This window comes from Theropithecus gelada, chromosome 19, assembly GCF_003255815.1.
Source record: "Theropithecus gelada isolate Dixy chromosome 19, Tgel_1.0, whole genome shotgun sequence".
Classification (NCBI taxonomy): domain Eukaryota; kingdom Metazoa; phylum Chordata; class Mammalia; order Primates; family Cercopithecidae; genus Theropithecus; species Theropithecus gelada.
The window spans coordinates 25,603,953-25,622,552 of NC_037687.1; the positions used below are offsets into that span (position 1 = coordinate 25,603,953).

An 18,600-nucleotide genomic window follows, 5' to 3' on the forward strand; every position below is an offset into this window, starting at 1 on the left:
AGTGCTGGGATGCCAGGCATGAGCCAGGGCCCCTGGAATGGCTGAGTTTAAATAGATATTTAGGGATCATGAGGGCGTGGTGGGGTGGATGTGAGAGGGGAGGGAGACAGTATATCCCCGAACAACTGAGCAAACAATTGAAAGTGAATGCTGTTAGAGCTCCTCTTTCTGAAATCTCTCAAATATTTCCACCACTGGGAACCTTGACTTTTAGCTTTCTCCAAAATTCAACTGGAGTCTCTCCTTCCACTCCCCATTGTCCTCTAAGGACCCCGGAGACACTCCTTCCATCTTATCCCAGTCCCAGCCCCTCCATCCCTCCCCTTCAACCTAACTCTAGAAACTTCACGTGTTCTTTCCGCTTAAACATCAATAGCAATTCACCTTTCACCCCCAAGGGCATCTTCCTAAACAAAGAGAAGCATAGGGAAAAATTACAGTTTGCCTACAAGGCAGAAGTGCCTGCAGGCAGTGGCTGTATTTTTCTCACCTATACTTATGTTTCCAGATGTCATCTGGGAACTCCCTGTTAGGATCTATATAAAATTAATTCAAACCCCATTCTACAACAGTGGGATGATGAATGTCCTCCCCAGGTTTCTGCTAATTCTCCAGAGCTTCACATTCTCCACCCCCGAGTCTTTGCTTCAGCTAGAGAGACATTCAGTTTGGGGAATCCACTTCCTGTCTGTTTCCCCACTTAGCACGTATGGACTAATTCAGTCCTTTTCCCTGATTTCTATGCAACCAACCACACACACACACACGGCATTTATATGTGAGCCTGTGAGTGTGTGGACAGGACTTTTCTGAAGGTTTGGGGACACAGGAGGACTTAAATCAACAGACGGGCTCACCACTCAAAACTAGAGGTTAAGTATTCCCTGGAAGATCCTTTGGCTTCTCTTCAACTCAGCATCCAGCCATGCTTTTTTTTTTTTTTTTTTTTTTGAGACAGAGTCTTGCTCTGTCGCCCAGGCTGCAGTGCAATGGCTTGATCTTGGCTTACTGCAACCTCTGCTGCCCGGGTTCCAGCGATTCTCCTGCCTCACCCTCCCAAGTAGCTGGGATTACAGGCGTGCACCACCACGCCCAGCGAATTTTTGTGTTTTTAGTAGAGATGGGGTTTCAGCATGGCCAGGCTGGTCATGAACTCCTGGCCTTGTGATCCACCTGTCTCGGCCTCCTAAAGTGCTGGGATTACAGGCATGAGCCACCGCCCTTGGCCCTAGCTTGTCTTATCTGTCTTTATCTTTATCTATTGTCTTTATCTATCTATCTTGGCTTCCCAGAACTGTGCTGTACAATACTTACTTCCATTTAAATTAATGAAATTACATAAAATGTGGCCAGGAGCTAAGGCTCACGCCTGTAATCCCAACACTTTGGGAGACCGAAGTGGGCAGATCACCTGAGGTCAGGAGTTCAAGATCAGCCTGGGCAACATGGCAAAACCCTGTCTCTACTCAAAGTACAAAAATTAGCCAGGCATGGTGGTGCACACCTGTAATCCCAGCTGCTTGGGAGGCTGAGGCAGGAGAATCACTTGAGCCCAGGAGGCAGAAGTTGCAGTGAGCTAAGATTGTACCACTGCACTCCAGCTGGGTGACAGAGCAAGACTCTGTCTCAAAAAAAAAAAAAAAAAATTCACCCCTTTGTCACACTGGTCACATTTCAGGTGCTAGAGAGCCATATGTGGCTCTTGGCTGTCATGCTGGACAGCGAAGAGAGAACATTCCATCATCAGAGCACGTTCTTTTGGATAATGCTGGACTCAGGGAGGAGAGGTACCTCCCTCTAAGAACTAGTCTAGGCCGGGCGCGGTGGCTCAAGCCTGTAATCCCAGCACTTTGGGAGGCCGAGACGGGCGGATCACGAGGTCAGGAGATCGAGACCATCCTGGCTAACACGGTGAAACCCCGTCTCTACTAAAAAATACAAAAAAAAAAAAACTAGCCGGGCGCAGTGGCGGGCGCCTGTAGTCCCAGCTACTCGGGAGGCTGAGGCAGGAGAATGGCGTGAACCCGGGAGGCGGAGCTTGCAGTGAGCTGAGATCCGGCCACTGCACTCCAGCCTGGGCGGCAGAGCGAGACTCCGTCTCAAAAAAAAAAAAAAAAAAAAAAGAACTAGTCTAATGTCTGCAGTTAAGATGACCAAAATTTTACCCCACAACAAATATCATTAAGTAAATAAATATGAAATTATATATATATATTTTTTCTTTTAGACAGGGTCTCACTCTGTCACCTAGGCTGGAGTACAGTGGTGCAATCTCAGCTCACTGCAACTTCTGCCTCCCCGGTTCAAGCAATTATTCTGCCTCAGCCTCCTGGGTAGCAGGGACTACAGGCGCCCGCCACTGCGCCCGGCCTAATTTTTGGTTTTTTTTTGTTTTTTTTTGTTTTTTTTTTTTGAGACGGAGTCTCACTCTGTCACTCAGGCTGGAGTGCAGTGGCCAGATCTCTGCTCACTGCAAGCTCCGCCTCCCGGGTTTACACCATTCTGCCTCAGCCTCCTGAGTAGCTGGGACTACAGGCACCCGCCACCTCGTCCGGCTAGTTTTTTGTATTTTTTTAGTAGAGACGGGGTTTCACCGGGTTAGCCAGGATGGTCTCGATCTCCTGACCTCGTGATCCGCCCATCTCGGCCTCCCAAAGTGCTGGGATTACAGGCTTGAGCCACCGCGCCCGGCCTAATTTTTGTATTTTTAATAGAGATGGGGTTTCGCCATGTTGGCCAGGCTGGTGTGGAACTCCTGACCTCATATGATCCGCCCGTCTCGGCCTCCCAAAGTGCTGGGATTACAGGTGTGAGTCACTGCACCCGGCCAATATGAACTCATATTTTATATAGGATTCTGGGAGTAATTTTTTTGTTCGTTTTTTTGTTTTTAGAGACAGGGTATCCCTCTGTCACCCAGGCTGGGGTGCAGTGGTGTCATCATAGCTCACTGCAGCTTCAGACTCCTGGGCTCAAGGGATCCTCCTGCCTCAGCCTCCTGAGTAACTGGGAATATAGGTGCATCACCACACCTGGCTAATTTTTTTTTTTTTTGAGATGGAGTCTCACTCTGTTGCCCAGGCTGGAGTGTAGTGGTTCGATCTTGGCTCACTGCAAGCTCCGCCTCCTGGGTTCACACCATTCTCATGCCTCAGCCTCCCGAATAGCTGGGACTACAGGTGCCCGCCACCGTGCCCGGCTAGTTTTTTTTGTATTTTTAGTAGAGACAGGGTTTCATCGTGTTAGCCAGGATGGTCTCGATCTCCTGACCTCATGATCCGCCCACCTCGGCCTCCCAAAGTGCTGGGATGACAGGCGTGAGCCACCGCACCCGGCCTAATTTTTTTTTTTATAGAGGCAGGGTATCACTATGTGGCCCAAGTGTTGGGATTACAGGCATGAACCACCACACCCAGCCTAACTTTTTAAAAAATACACCCCATAGGTTGGGTGTGAAAGCTCACGCCTGTAATCCCAGCATTTTGGGAGGCTGAGGCAGGAGGATTGCTTGAGCCCCAGAGTTTGAGACACCAGCCTGGGAAACAGAGTGAGACCCCATCTCTAAAAATAAAAGAAAAATATACATATACATATTTTAAAAATATATAAAATATACCCCATACATCCTCACCTGTCAGATCATAAGCATATATCTGACACCACAGAAGAGTTACACAGTATTCCTCTGTGTGGATTCATTTATTCATTCACTCATTTATTCTGCAAGTATCTATCAACGCCATCCTATGTGCCAGGAACTATGCCCCAGTCACAGATGAGAATGAGACCAACTGGGACCCTGGGGGTCTTGCAGTCTCATGGGGAAGGTTGAGATGAATCAAACCACCACAGAAATAAATGTAAAATGACAGCAGTTGTAAATGAGAGTGATAGCAGCATGTGCCATAACAAATGCATCCATGAGAACTAACTCCACAGCCCTGCGCCTCTTCCCACCAAGTCTTAGAAATCAGGGCCTAGGTTGGGCACGGTGGCTCATGCCTGTAATCCCAGCACCTTGGGCGAAACCCACTTTGGGAGGCCAAGGTGGGCCGATAACCTGAGGTCGGGAATTCAAGACCAGCCTGACCAAAATGGAGAAACCCTGTCTCCACTAAAAATACAGAATTAGCTGGCCGTGGTGGTGTATGCCTGCAATCCCAGGTACTCTGGAGGCTGAGACAGGAGAATCGTTTGATCTGGGGAGGTGGAGATTGCGGTAAGCCCAGATGGCACTATTGCGCTCCAGCCTGGGCAGGGCCTAGGCCAGGTGTGGTGGCTCACGCCTGTAATCCCAGCATTTTGGGAGGCCGAGGCGGGTGTATCAACTGAGGTCAGGAGTTCAAGACCAGCCTGGCCAACATGGCCAAACCCTATCTCTACTAAAAATAGAAAAATAGCCATGTGTGGTGGTGCATGGCTATAATCCCAGCTACTTGGGTGGCTGAGGCAGGAGAATCGCTTGAACCTGGGAGGTGGAGGTTGCAGTGAGCCAAGATCACACTTCTGCATTCCAGCCTGGGGGACAAGAGCGAAACTCAGTCTCAAGAAAAAAAAGAAAGAAAGAAATCAGGGCCTAGTGGGAGAACCCAAGCAAGTTAAGGTATGTGTCTGGGTCTGTGTTTTCCCATCTGAAAATAATGGTTATCTCCCTACAGGCTCACACCTGTAGTCCCAGCACTTTGGGTGGCCAAGGCGGGAGGCTCACTTGAGCCCAGGAGTTAGAGCCCAGCCTGGGCAACATGGAGAAACCCTGTCTCTACAAAAAATACAAAAATTAGACAGATGTGGTGATGTGTGCCTGTAGTCCCAGCTACTCAGGAGGCTGAGGCAGGAGGATCAGTTGAACCCAAGAGGTCAAGGCTGCAGTGAGCTATGATGGTGCCACTGCATTTCAGCTTGGGCAACATAGTGAGACCTTATCTCAGGAAACAAAAAAAAAAAAAGAGTTCTTAGACTAGATAGAACAATGTCTGGCACAATATAAGCAATCATTCACTCGCATTATTATTTTTTTCCTCATTTCTCCTTCTAAGCCTCGATCCTCCTCTTTATTTGTTTTGAGATGGCATCTATCTCTGTCACCCAGGCTGGAGTGCAGTGGCTCGATCTTGGCTCACTGCAACCTCTGCCTCCCAGGTTCAAGTAATTCTCCTGCCTCAACCTCCTGAGTAGCTGGGATTACAGGTGCCCGCCACCACACCTGGCTAATTTTTGTATTTTCAGTAGAGATGGGGTTTCACCATGTTGGCCAGGCTGGTCTGGAACTCCTGAGTTCACAGGTGATCCACCTGCCTTGGCTTCCCAAAGTGCTGGGATTATAGCCATGAGCTACCATGGCTGGTCTCAATCCTCTTTTTTAAAATGCAAGAGTAAATGGACTCCTTTGGAGGACTACAGTGAGGACTAAAGGAGTAACTATTTCATTCTGTTCTGGCCGCCTGCCATGGCTCATGCCTGTAATCCCAGCACTTTGGGAGGCCGAGATGGGCGGATCACGAGGACAGGGGTTCAAGACCAGCCTGGCCAACATGATGAAACCCTGTCTCTACTAAAAATGCAAAAAGTAGCTGGGCATGGTAGTGGGCGCTTGTAATCCCAGCTACTTGGAGGCTGAGGCAGGAGAATCGGGTGAATCTGGGAGTTGGGGCTTGCAGTGAACCAAGATCATGCCACTGCACTCCAGCCTGGGCAACAGAGTGAGACTCTGTCTCAAAAAAAAAAAAAAAGTCACAGCTAACACCTCCTTTGCCTGAGGTACTATCTAACCTTTGCCTATAGTCCCTGCTCCTGGGGAGGCTGAGATAGGAGGATCGCTTGAGCCCAGGATTTCTGGTCCAGTCTGGACAACCGAGCAAGACCCTGTCTCTTAAAAACATACTTTTGCAACAACTCTGAAGGGAGATATTGCTGCCACGCCGATTTTACTGATGTTGAAACTGAGGTACAGAGAAGTGTAATGATTGGCTCAAGAGCTCAGGGCCAGTTAGGATTTGGAGCAGTTGGAGGTTAGAGGTGAGGAGGTTCCAGGCCTGGCAGCGAGGCATCTAGGTGGGACTGACCCTGCCCTCCATTCCCCCTCCCTCCAGGAAGCTGGATGCCTTCATCTACGACGCTGCGGTGCTCAACTACATGGCCCGCAAGGATGAGGGCTGCAAGCTTGTCACCATCGGCTCCGGCAAGGTCTTCGCCACGACAGGCTATGGCATCGCCCTGCACAAGGGCTCCCGCTGGAAGCGGCCCATCGACCTGGCGCTGCTGCAGTTCCTGGGGGATGGTGCGGCTGCGTGCAGGGATTTCCACAGCGGAGAGGGGGAGGGCGAGGCCCCTGGGTTCTGGGGAAGAAAGGGACAAAGGCCCGGACACCAGGGTCTGAGGGAGGAAGGGGCTGAGGGCCTACACTCCCACATCACAGAGGAGGGTCCTCAGAGGGTACTCATAGCAGGTGACTTTTGACCGCCCCTCCCCAGATGAGATCGAGATGCTGGAGCGGCTGTGGCTCTCTGGGATCTGCCACAATGACAAAATCGAGGTGATGAGCAGCAAGCTGGACATCGACAACATGGCGGGCGTCTTCTACATGCTCCTGGTGGCCATGGGCCTGTCCCTGCTGGTCTTCGCCTGGGAGCACCTGGTGTACTGGCGCCTGCGGCATTGCCTGGGGCCCACCCACCGCATGGACTTCCTGCTGGCCTTCTCCAGGGTACGGGGCAGAGAGGGAGGCAAAGAAGGGGAGATGGCGGGGGCAGGGGACAAAGGTAAAGCCGGGCAGTGACTTGGAGATGTGGGTCGAGATGTGGATAGTGGGGAAGAGAGCGGGAGACGCAGGCTGGGAAATGGAGAGGAGGGAGGGACTGAGGGGAGGCAGGTAGGCCTCCTGGGCACCCCGCGCTGACCCCCATCCTGTCCCCGAACCCGCAGGGCATGTACAGCTGCTGCAGCGCCGAGGCCGCCCCGCCGCCCGCCAAGCCCCCGCCGCCGCCGCAGCCCCTGCCCAGCCCCGCGTACCCCGCGCCGCGGCCGGCGCCCGGGCCCGCACCTTTCGTGCCCCGCGAGCGCGCCGCAGTGGACCGCTGGCGCCGGACCAAGGGCGCGGGGCCGCCGGGGGGCGCGGGCCTGGCCGACGGCTTCCACCGCTACTACGGCCCCATCGAGCCTCAGGGCCTGGGCCTGGGCCTGGGCGAGGCGCGTGCGGCACCGCGGGGCGCAGCTGGGCGCCCGCTGTCCCCGCCGGCCGCTCAGCCCCCGCAGAAGCCGCCGCCCTCCTACTTCGCCATCGTACGCGACAAGGAGCCGGCCGAGCCCCCCGCCGGCGCCTTCCCCGGCTTCCCGTCGCCGCCCGCGCCCCCCGCCGCCGCGGCCACAGCCGTCGGGCCGCCACTCTGCCGCCTGGCCTTCGAGGACGAGAGCCCGCCGGCGCCCGCGCGGTGGCCGCGATCGGACCCCGAGAGCCAACCCCTGCTGGGGCCTGGCGCGGGCGGCGCGGGAGGCGCGGGAGGCGCGGGCGGAGGAGCCCCGGCCGCTCCACCCCCGTGCCGGGCCGCGCCGCCCCCCTGCCCTTACCTCGACCTCGAGCCGTCGCCGTCGGACTCGGAGGACTCGGAGAGCCTGGGCGGCGCGTCGCTGGGCGGCCTGGAGCCCTGGTGGTTCGCCGACTTCCCCTACCCGTACGCCGAGCGCCTCGGGCCGCCGCCGGGCCGCTACTGGTCGGTCGACAAGCTCGGGGGCTGGCGCGCCGGGAGCTGGGACTACCTGCCCCCGCGCAGCGGTCCGGCCGCCTGGCACTGTCGCCACTGCGCCAGCCTGGAGCTGCTGCCGCCGCCGCGCCATCTCAGCTGCTCGCACGATGGCCTGGACGGCGGCTGGTGGGCGCCGCCGCCTCCACCCTGGGCCGCCGGGCCTCCGCCCCGACGCCGTGCGCGCTGCGGGTGCCCGCGGTCACACCCGCACCGCCCGCGGGCCTGGCACCGCACACCCGCCGCTGCTGCGCCCCACCACCACCGGCACCGGCGCGCCGCTGGGGGCTGGGACCTCCCGCCGCCCGCGCCCACCTCGCGCTCGCTTGAGGACCTCAGCTCGTGCCCTCGCGCCGCCCCTGCGCGCAGGCTTACCGGGCCCTCCCGCCACGCTCGCAGGTGCCCTCACGCCGCGCACTGGGGGCCGCCGCTGCCCACAGCTTCCCACCGGAGACACCGGGGCGGGGACCTGGGCACCCGCAGGGGCTCTGCACACTTCTCCAGCCTCGAGTCCGAGGTATGACGCGGCCCCGGGGGCCCCACCGCCCCCTTGGTCAGCGCAGGCCACGGCCCGAGGGGGCGCCCGCAGTGGACAGGACCCGCGTGGGTTGGGAAGGAAAGCAGTGGAACTGGCTGGACCCCGCCTGGAGCAGCGTCCTGCGCCCCCTGGTTCTGGAGGAACCGCAAGCCGGAGAGGATTTGGTCCCCCCAATTATCACCCAGGCTGAGAGCGAGGGGGCGGGGGCCTTGGAGCCCACCGGACTTTTTTTTAAACCCGACAAGGGCTTTTTAACGTCACCAGATGGGGCGGGAGGTGGGGGGGTCACGCCACTCCCGCGTCCCACCTCCACGCCCGGGGCCGTGGCCCCCACATCACTGTGCAGCTCCCCGGCCCCAGCCACGCCTCCGGGGAAGCCCGTTTTTAACCTTTCATTCATTGGGACTCCAAACTGTGAGACGCGTTCGCCAAACTGTGACCCCAGACCTTGGCCCCGCCACACAGAAACCCCTGACCCAGACTGTGACATCCGACTCCTAAAATGGTCATCCGACTCCAGACTGTGACCCCTGACCCCAAACTGTGACCCGAACCCCAGACTGTGCCCCAACCAGACTGTGACCCTTGACATCAAACCGTGACACCCCCTCCTCCTCTTCCACCCTCGGTCGCTTTTCCCTACTCTGACCTAGGACACGTCCCCAACGGAAGCCCCGCCTTCCCTTGCATCGCGATGAACCCAACCTCCCTGAAGCCAAAACTTCCCACCCTGCCGCACCTCCCGACACCCCACTTGTCACCAACCACATCCTCTCCAAATCCAACCCTTATTTGCGACCCTTCAGTGATGACCCAGCAGTCCTCCAAAAAACCTCCTCTTCCCAGATCTCCAGCCGGGTCTGGGGCTGGGTTGCGGAGGGGAGGGTCTGGGAGTCCACACTTCTCCACCAACCTCCCTTCCCACTCTCTTATTCCACATTGCAGTGTTTGGAATAAACCATGTTTTTATGCCTCCTCAGTCCAAGCCTAAGCTCCGTGTCTGTTAGCCCCCCTCAACTTCTCTGGAGGAAACAGAAACACAAAAGTCCCACAGGGGAAGAGGAGACAGAATTAGAGAGAGAACAGAGGCTCTGAAAGGAGGTGGGTGGGGAGACAAAGACCAAGAAAGAGGAGGTGGGAAGAGACCCTGAAAAGAGAGAAATCCAGAGGGTACTGGGGCAGACAGAGACCCCAAGAGAGTGGTGAGATAGATCCGGGAGACAAAACATATTAGGATCAAAAGTATGGTTTTATTTCCTATGGCTATAGGCACCAAGGCTTGCTAGATTCTTAATATCCTGTTCATGCAAGCTAGGAGAGTGTCTGACATATCCCAGCCAATCCGCATTATCTTGAATGCTGTTAATCTCACCAATGAGAATCTATTTCTAACATTTCATTATGTCAATTAGCCAAACCGCTGGTGCTGATGGGCGATAAAGAGAGACGAAGCACTTGTAATAGCTGCCTCCAGAGGGTGGACTTTCTGATTAAGTGCTCGCTGACCAGAGCTGCAATGTGAATGTCTAGTTAGGCAATTGACTGCCCCTAGAGGGTAGATTGAACCGCCTAACTTACAGATAATATCCATCCTGTCTACAAGAAGGCGTTTTTGAAACAAAGCCATCAAAACACAGAGAGGAGAAGAAACCGGCCTTTTGGGTCCTCAGGGAGCAGAAACCCAATCTCCTTGCCAGTGAGAGAGCAAATTTGCATACATGAATAATTAATTAAGTGGAAAGAACGCTCTGGGAATCAAAGTGGAAGATGCGGAAAACAGGCCTCCCGTAGAACTACAACTCCCAGGAGGCCTTGCCACTACCGCGAGGAACAGCGCCCAAAGTCACGCGAAGATGCAGTTTCTCCGTATCCGCAGGCTTTTTTCGCTGGCGCCATTACCTGAGTTCTCCTCCCGTGTTGCCGCATTACCCTCTCGAATGAGCTGTCCCTGGGGTTTCCAAGGTAACCGCGCAGGAGGGCTGATCTCATTAGGCGGAAGGCGAAACCCGGAAGTGACGCTCTTACCGGACGTCAGCAGTGAGAGGGTTCGAAGATGGCGGCGCGCAAGGGTCGGCGGCACACGTGTGAAACCGGGGAACCTATGGAAGCCGAGTCTGGCGACACGAGTTCCGAGGGCCCGGCCCAGGTCTACCTGCCCGGCCGGGGACCGCCGCTACGCGAAGGAGAGGAACTGGTCATGGACGAGGAGGCCTACGTGCTCTACCACCGAGCGCAGACTGGTAGGGCTGAGTCCGGACTCCAGGGTCCTGAGGTGGCTAATCCCCAGCCTTTAACCTGAGAGGTGCTCGGGAAGAGAAGGCTGGGGTCCAAGAGAGGATTTCACACCGGAGGCGGTTGATCCATGAGGGAGACGGGGACTGAGCTCTCACTGTCCCGTCTTAACTCGTAAACCCCTCCTTCCATCCCCAGGCGCCCCCTGTCTCAGCTTTGACATAGTCCGGGATCACCTGGGAGACAACAGGACAGAGCTTCCTCTTACACTTTACTTGTGTGCTGGGACCCAGGCTGAGAGCGCCCAGAGCAACAGGTAAAACCCGAGGCGTTTCCAGGACCAGGAGGCTCAGTTTCCAGCCCCTTCCTCAGGACCCAGGAGTTAGGGCTTCCAGTTTCTGTCTCTCGCAGACCCAGGAGTCTGGGTTTCCAGCCTCTCTCCTTCCTAAGAATCGTGGCATCTAGTGCGTAACTCACCCCACAATTTCCCCCAGACTGATGATTCTTCGTATGCACAATCTGCATGGGACGAAGCCCCCACCCTCAGAGGGCAGTGATGAAGAGGAGGAGGAAGATGAAGAGGATGAGGAAGAGCGGAAGCCTCAGCTGGAGCTGGCCATGTTGCCCCACTATGGTGGCATCAACCGAGTTCGGGTAGGTGTGGTCCCAGGAACCTGCTCTGTGTACTCTGAAACACACCGGACCCGACCCCTGTGTCCCTAACTCCCAACACATCCTCATGTCCTTTTTTTTTTTTTTTTTTTTTCGTTTTTGAGACCGACTCTTGCTCTGTCACCCAGGCTGGAGTGCAGTGGCACAATCTCGGCTCACTGCAACCTCCGCCTCCCGAGTAGCTGGGATTACAGGCACACTCCACCACACCTGGTTAATTTTTGCATTTTTAGTAGAGACAGTGTTTGGCCATGTTGGCCAGGATGGTCTTGAACTCCTGGCCTCAGGTGATCCGCCCGCCTCGGCCTCCCAAAGTGCTGGGATTACAGGCTTGAGCTACCGTGCCCGGCCTTTGTTTTTTTGAGATGGAGTGTCTCTCTGTTGCCCAGGCTGGAGTGCAGTGGTGTGATCTTGACTCACTGCAACCTCTTTTTCCCAGGTTCAAGCGATTCTCCTGCCTTGGCCTCCCAAGTAGCTGGGACTACAGGCGCCTGCCACCACACCCTTATAATTTTTTGTTTTTTGGGTTTTTTTTTTTGAGACGAAGTCTTGCTTTGTCACCCAGACTGGAGGGCAATGGCGTGATCTCGGCTCACTGCAAACTCCGCCCCCCAGATTCAAGCGATTCTACTGCCTCAGCCTCCTGAGTAGCTGGAATTACAGGCACATGCCACCATGCCTGGCTAATTTTTGTATTTTTGGTAGAGACGGGGTTTCACCATGTTGGTCAGGCTGGTCTCGAACTCCTGACCTCGTGATCCGCCTGCTTTGGCCTCCCAAAGTGCTGAGATTACAGGCGTGAGCCACTGCGTCCAGCCAATTTTTTGCATTTTTAGTAGAGAAGAGGTTTCACCGTGTTGGCTAGGCTGGTCTCAAACTCCTGACCTCAAGTGATCCTCATGCCTCAGGCTTCCAAAGTCAGGGTATGTTTTATGTTCTTCACTTTTCTCTTTGGTAACATAGTGAGTTACAGAACTTATCTGATGGGGCTGGCATGAGGTCAAATGAAATAACATATAGTGCCTAGAATAGCACCTGGTTGTATGTAATAGGAGGTATGTATTTTCTGTTACCATTCAGGAACTATTTTTGGTTGTGGCTGTTTGTTTTGTTTTTGAGTCAGGGTTTCACTCCCATTGCCCAGGCTGGAGTGCAATGGCGTGACCTCGGTTCACTGCAACCTCTGCCTTCCAGGGTCAAGTGATTATCCTGCCTCAGCCTCCCAGGTAGCTGGGACCACAAGTGCACACCACCGCGCCCGGCTATTTTTTGTATTTTTAGTAGAGACGGAGTCTCATCATGTTGGCCAGGCCGGTCTTGAACTCCTGAACTCAAGTGATCTGCCCACCTTGGCCTCCCAAAATGCTAGGAGTATAGGCATGAGGCACTGTGCCCAGCCTGTTTATTTGTTTTTTTGCTTCAAAGCTAAAACATCTTCTGATCAGGTAGACTTGTAAATAGAATGATATGGTATGTGAAGAGCACTTAGAGCAGTACTTGATTTATAGCTGGGACTGTCTGTTTCCATGAAATTATTTTTGCTATGTTTCAGTACTGTTCTAGATGCAGAGGATTTAGCAGCAAGCAAAAGGTCTGCGGCTCCATGAACTTACACACTAGTCGGGGAAGGGAACGAGATGAAACTAAGTAAATGTGTACCATGTCCAAAGGTGTTAACTATCCTGGAAAAAATTCAAAGGAAGCAGGGGAAGAGGGTTAGGGTGCTCCAGGAGTGGGTTGCTATTTTTAAACAGTGTGGTGAGGAAGTATTCAGTCATAAAATGCCATTTGAGTAGATATTCACAGGTAGTGGGGCAGTGAACCCTGGACAAGAATTTGCAGGCAAGGAAAACACAAGTTCAAAGGCTCTGGAGTGAGCTTGGCATGTTTGAAGAGTTTCAAGCGAAGCTGGGGAGTCCAGTCTGTCTGGAGCAGAATGAACAAGGAGGGACAGTGACACAATTTGGGGGGCGGGCACAGAGAAGACATTGTTCAGAGCCTTGTTGGCCACTTTAAGTACTCCAGCTTTTAACTGGGAGACATTGGAGGGTTCCGGGCAGAGGAAAGACAGGGTCTGGCTTTTGTTTTAAAGTGATCCCTCTGGCTGCTGTTTTAAATATCAATTGCAGAGAGGCAATGGTAGGAGGAAAGAATCCTGTGGGAAGACTTATAGTATTCAGGGCAAGGATGGACATCAGTAGTAGTGTGACAGCAATAGAGATCATGAGAAGGGGGTTGGAAGTGAGGGGTTTTTTTGTTTTTTTTTTTTTTTGAGACGGAATCTCACTTTTGTCACCCAGGCTGGAGTGCAATGGCGCAATCTTGGCTTATTACAACCTCTGACTCCTGGGTTCAAGCGATTCTCCTGCCTCGGCCTCCTAAGTAGCTGGGATTACAGCCACCCACCAGCACGCCTGGCTAACTTTTGCATTTTTAGTAGAGATGGGGTTTCACCATGCTGGCCAGGCTGGTCTTGAACTCCTGACCTCAGGTGATCCGCCCTCCTCGGCCTCCCAAAGTGCTGGGATTACAGGCGTGAACCATTGCGCCCAGCCCTGGAAGTGAGCATTCTTAGTGTAGCCAGCGTAGGTGCTGGGCATGAGGAAGAAGGGACAAGACAAGAATGAGTCCTGTAGTTTTGGGCCTGAGGTGGAGAGGGAGCAGTTGCAGGTGGCGATTAGGAGCTTGACATTGGTTAAGTTTGAATGCTCAAGCTGGCATAGTGGCTCACACCTGTAATCCCAGCACTTTGGGAAGCCAGTGCAGAAGGATGACTTGAGACCAGGAGTTCCAGACCAGCCTGGGTGATAAAGTGAGAGCCTGTCTCTGCAAATAAAATTTTTTTTTTTTTTTTTAATGAGACACAGTCTCGCTCTGTCACCCAGGCTGGAGTGCTGTGGCACGATCTCAGCTTACTGCAAACTCTGCCTCCTGGGTTCACGGCATTCTCCTGCCTCAGCCTCCAGAGTAGCTGAGACTACAGGTGCCCGCCACCACGTCTGGCTAATTTTTTGCATTTTTAGTAGAGATGGGGTTTCACGGTGTTAACCAGGATGGTCTCGAACTCCTGACCTCGTGATCCGCCTGCCTCAGCCTCCCAAAGTGCTGGGATTACAGGTGTGAGCCACCGTGCCCGGCCTACAAAAAAATACATTTTTAAAGCCAGATGTGGTGGTGCTCACCCATAGTCCCAACTACCTGGGAGACTGAGGTGGGAGGATCACTTGAGCCCAGGAGGTTGAGGCTGCAGTGAGCCGTGATGGCATCACTGCACTCCATCCTGGGCAGCAGAGCTGGACCCTATCTCAAAAACAAAAAAGTTTGAACGGTCAGTGCAGTAGGAGTCTGGAGCCCAGGAGAGATGTCAGGGCTAGGGGTACTAGAAACCTTGTGGCTGGACTGGGTCTCCTGGTGAACAAACACAGACGCAAGGAGATCCAAGGACTGAGCCTTGTGGCCTTCCAGCATTTAGAGGGTTACCAAGACCAGGAGCCTGAACACCCTCCCAAGGACTGGCAGGAATTGCAGCCTCAGCTCCCAGGCATCTTGGGGCTCTATCCTCCCACCTCAACTCCCCGCTCCGCCCACTCCCACCCCGCTGTGGAGAACTGTCCCGGTTACCATGCTGGTTTTTGCAGGTTATGATTTTCTTCCCACAGAGGTTTCTAGGAGCTGTAGTTCCAGGCCTCGGAGATCTGAGGAACCGCGCTTCTGGTTCTCTGGGATATGGGGAGCTTGTGGTCAGTGCCCCAATCCTCCTCTCCGCTCATTTCACATCACCCTTCCTCCCCCGGCTCTTCTGCAGGTGTCGTGGCTGGGTGAGGAGCCCGTGGCTGGGGTGTGGTCAGAGAAGGGCCACGTGGAGGTGTTTGCGCTGCGGCGGCTTCTGCAGGTGGTGGAGGACCCCCAGGCCCTGGCAGCCTTCCTCCGGGATGAGCAGGCCCAAATGAAGCCCATCTTCTCCTTTGCTGGGCACATGGGCGAGGGCTTTGCCCTTGACTGGTCCCCCCGGGTTCCCGGTGAGTCCCTGGGGTGTTGAGGAGTCCCCGGGAGGTGGGGGGAGTAGGCTCCGTGGCAAGGGGCGGGGGCTTAGACTCCAGGGAGGGGGATGAGCTGCGGCCAGGTGGGGCGAGGTCATTTCCTGACTCCCTTCCCCAGGTCGCCTGCTGACCGGTGACTGTCAAAAGAACATCCACCTCTGGACACCTACGGACGGCGGCTCCTGGCACGTGGACCAGCGGCCATTCGTGGGCCACACGCGCTCTGTGGAGGACCTGCAGTGGTCACCGACCGAGAACACGGTGAGGGTGGGCGGGGGTCTGGTCGTCTAGTTCTGATGGAGTTCATGCCAGGGACCTAGACTCCTAGGTCTGAGGGAAAAGAGGGCTGGGAGCCTGACGGAGACTTAGTTTCCAGGCCAAGTGCTAGTAAGGGGGACAGTGGAAGAGAGAGTAGCCCACCGCTGCCGGGCATCAGGACCACTCAGACTCCGCCTCCCCCAGGTGTTCGCCTCCTGCTCAGCTGACGCCTCCATCCGCATCTGGGACATCCGGGCAGCCCCCAGCAAGGCCTGCATGCTCACCACGGCCACCGCCCATGATGGGGACGTCAATGTCATCAGCTGGAGCCGCCGGGAGCCCTTCCTGCTCAGTGGCGGGGACGACGGGGCCCTCAAGATCTGGGACCTTCGGCAGTTCAAGGTATTTTCCCAGCCTGCCCCCGGGGTCTAGAGAAGCTTGCTCCCAGCAGCCCTGGGATTTGTAGGATCCTCCCTCCTTGAATGGTTTTATTCAGCAGAGCTGGAGAGCCCTTAGAACTAGACACCCGCCTTTTCAGGGTACAGAGGAGGAAACAGGCTCAACAAGAAGAAGGGTGGTGCGTCTCCACTCTTGGAGTCACTCACTCCACCAGGGGAACAGCTGACAAGAAATGGAGGGGCTAGGGCTGCAGAGACCAGAACTCTCACCTGCCTGTGGGCAGAAGTACAGCCGTCTGTACAGCCAGTGCTGAAAGCTTCAGAGAGTGGTAGATTTATAGATGCAACTGAGAATCGGGGCCCAGCCTGCTCGTTGTAGGAGAGGACTGAGGCACAGAAAGGACAGGGGCCGCTGTGACATGACAGCCAAGCTAGGGGTTGACACTGTGGAGCTGGGAGGGTCCCTGCGCAGGAGGAGTTGCAGTGTCTGGCATCCCTCTGGACAAAGCCACAGCTTTGTGTGGCTCTGCCTTCCTGGGCTGCCATGATGTCATCCTTTTTCCCCTCCAGTTTGATCGTTTCTATAGCATCAGCCCTGGGGAAGAGGCTGGAGATGGATTCCAGCCTCCCAGGCCCACCAGGTCACACAGGGCCCAGCTTGTTGACCATTGGAACTTCAGAGCCGCTTCTCCTAATGAGAGAGACGCCAGTTGAGCGGGGCATTTGCTGTAGTGAAAGTGCTGTCATTCTTAGTCTTTCTCTGGGTCGGCTTCCGGGGATTGTGCTTCTGCCTCCTTTCAGGCCTTTGTAGAATCTGCCGGGAGAGCTCTGGGAGAGCCATTGCCCTCCATTTTTTTTTTTTTTTTTTTAATTTGAGACGGAGTTTTGCTCTTGTTGCCCAGGCTGGAGTGCAATGGCGTGGTCTCAGCTCACCACAACCTCCCCCTCCAGGGTTCAAGCCATTCTCCTGCCTCAGCCTCCCGAGTAGCTGGGATTACAGGCGTGCACCACCACGCCTGGCTAATTTTGTATTTTTAGTAGAGACGGGGTTTCACTATGCTGGCCAGGCTGGTCTCCAACTCCTGACCTCAGGTGATCCGCCCGCCTCAGCCTCCCAAAGTACTGGGATTACAGGCGTGAACCACCATGCCCGGCCCATGCCGTCCTTTTACAGGGAAGGAAACAGGCAGGCAGGGGGAAGAGCAGCTGTGACCTGAGCTGGGAGGGGCTTCTTTGCAAGTCAATCCCAATTCCCAGCAACCCCTGGGCTGGTCAGCCTTCTTAGCAGCCAGAATTACCCTGTGTCCCTTTTCTGGACTGTGGGCTTGTGAGGGCTTAAGAGGTGGGGCCCTGGCTGAACCCTGAGGCTCGAGAGGGGTTGGGGGTTCTGCCTGGGTCCCCCCGAGGAGTCAGGCTGAGGCATTCAGAGCCCACCACTCCCATCCTGTCCTTCTAGTCTGGCTCCCCAGTGGCCACCTTCAAGCAGCACGTGGCCCCCGTGACCTCCGTCGAGTGGCACCCCCAGGACAGCGGGGTCTTTGCAGCCTCGGGTGCAGACCACCAGATCACACAGTGGGACCTGGCAGTGGAGCGGGACCCTGAGGCAGGCGACGTGGAGGCTGATCCCGGACTGGCCGACCTCCCGCAGCAGCTGCTGTTCGTGCACCAGGGCGAGACTGAGCTGAAGGAGCTGCACTGGCACCCGCAGTGCCCGGGGCTCCTGGTCAGCACGGCGCTGTCGGGCTTCACCGTCTTCCGCACTATCAGCGTCTGAGGCATCCCACTGGCCCTGCTTTTGCTTCCTGCTTGGAAACTGAAGTCGAACTGGGCCCCCCGGAAGGGGTTCATTCGGGTCTGTTGACTGGGACTGGCTGGCCTCTGGGTTCATTCGGGTCTGTTGACTGGGACTGGCTGGCCTCTGGGTTCATTCGGGTCTGTTGACTGGGACTGGCTGGCCTCTGGGCGACCATGATGGATTCTGTTTGATGTGTTGTTCTCTAGAAGGCCTGGGTCTGATCCAGTGGCTCCTCTCACCAAAGAACTTGGTGTAACCAGGGCTCTGTAAGACCACTCCCACCCAGAGACTTGTGTGGCCTGGTGTGGCCTGTGTGTCGATGGATTCCTTCCTGTCAGCTGTCGCCCATTTGACCTGTGCCCCAGAACCCAGTTTTTTGTTTGTTTGAGACGGAGTCTTGGTCTGTCGCCCAGGCTGGAGTGCGGTGACATGATCTTGGCTCACTGCAAGCTCTGCCTCCTGGGTTCAAGTGATTCTCTTGACTCAGTCTCCCGGGTAGCTGGGATTACAGGCATGTGCCACCACACCCTGTTCATTTTTCTATTTTTAGTAGAGACGGGGTTTCACCATGTTGGCCAGGCTGGTCTCAAACTCTTGATCTCAAGTGATCTGCCCACCCCGGCCTCCCAGAGTGCTGGGATTACAGGCGTGAGCCACCGCGTCCCGTTTTGACTGCTGGTTCCCAGCAGGAAACTCGGGGGATATACAATGGCTGCATCAAATTTGAGGTGTGGGTTCTTCCAACACAATTTGCTTCTGCCCCTTGTCTTCCTGCCAGCTGGGTTTGACCAGGATTTCCCCGTGTGGGGGCTACATGCGACCCCCTCCCCTCCTCCCTGACCTAGAAGCTGGTGCTGTGTCGGGAGGAAGGTCAGGGCTCCTGAGCAGCAATAAAGGACCAGGAAGAGGCCTGAGGTGCGTGTGAGACTCT

General features: G+C 55.3%; 2 protein-coding genes across 2 annotated transcripts in view; both read left to right on the plus strand.

The window, feature by feature from the left end:
• Positions 1 to 9,253, plus strand: part of GRIN2D (glutamate ionotropic receptor NMDA type subunit 2D) — a 58,836-nt gene extending 49,583 nt beyond the window's left edge. Inside the window, exons 11-13 of the mRNA XM_025367807.1 lie at positions 6,090 to 6,277; positions 6,471 to 6,703; positions 6,922 to 9,253. Coding sequence (XP_025223592.1) covers positions 6,090 to 6,277; positions 6,471 to 6,703; positions 6,922 to 8,259 — 1,759 coding nt within the window. The 3' untranslated portion in view covers positions 8,260 to 9,253. The remainder of the gene's footprint in view (positions 1 to 6,089; positions 6,278 to 6,470; positions 6,704 to 6,921) is intronic.
• A 257-nt stretch (positions 9,254 to 9,510) lies between these two features.
• On the plus strand, positions 9,511 to 18,587 carry GRWD1 (glutamate rich WD repeat containing 1). Its single transcript, XM_025366852.1, has 7 exons — positions 9,511 to 10,514; positions 10,705 to 10,822; positions 11,001 to 11,160; positions 14,984 to 15,197; positions 15,337 to 15,479; positions 15,681 to 15,878; positions 17,331 to 18,587. The coding sequence occupies exons 1-7, from the start codon at positions 10,328 to 10,330 to the stop codon at positions 17,646 to 17,648; spliced, it is 1,338 nt and encodes a 445-aa protein (XP_025222637.1). The 5' UTR covers positions 9,511 to 10,327; the 3' UTR covers positions 17,649 to 18,587.
• Positions 18,588 to 18,600: the final 13 nt, after the last annotated feature.

Excerpts from the sequence above, each read along its gene's own strand:
- GRWD1 (XM_025366852.1), top strand. The coding sequence starts at position 10,328 with ATGGCGGCGCGCAAGGGTCGGCGGCACACGTGTGAAACCGGGGAACCT. Across the intron at positions 10,823-11,000 it reads GAGAGCGCCCAGAGCAACAG|ACTGATGATTCTTCGTATGC; the intron begins GTAAAACCCGAG and ends AATTTCCCCCAG. Across the intron at positions 15,480-15,680 it reads GGTCACCGACCGAGAACACG|GTGTTCGCCTCCTGCTCAGC; the intron begins GTGAGGGTGGGC and ends CGCCTCCCCCAG.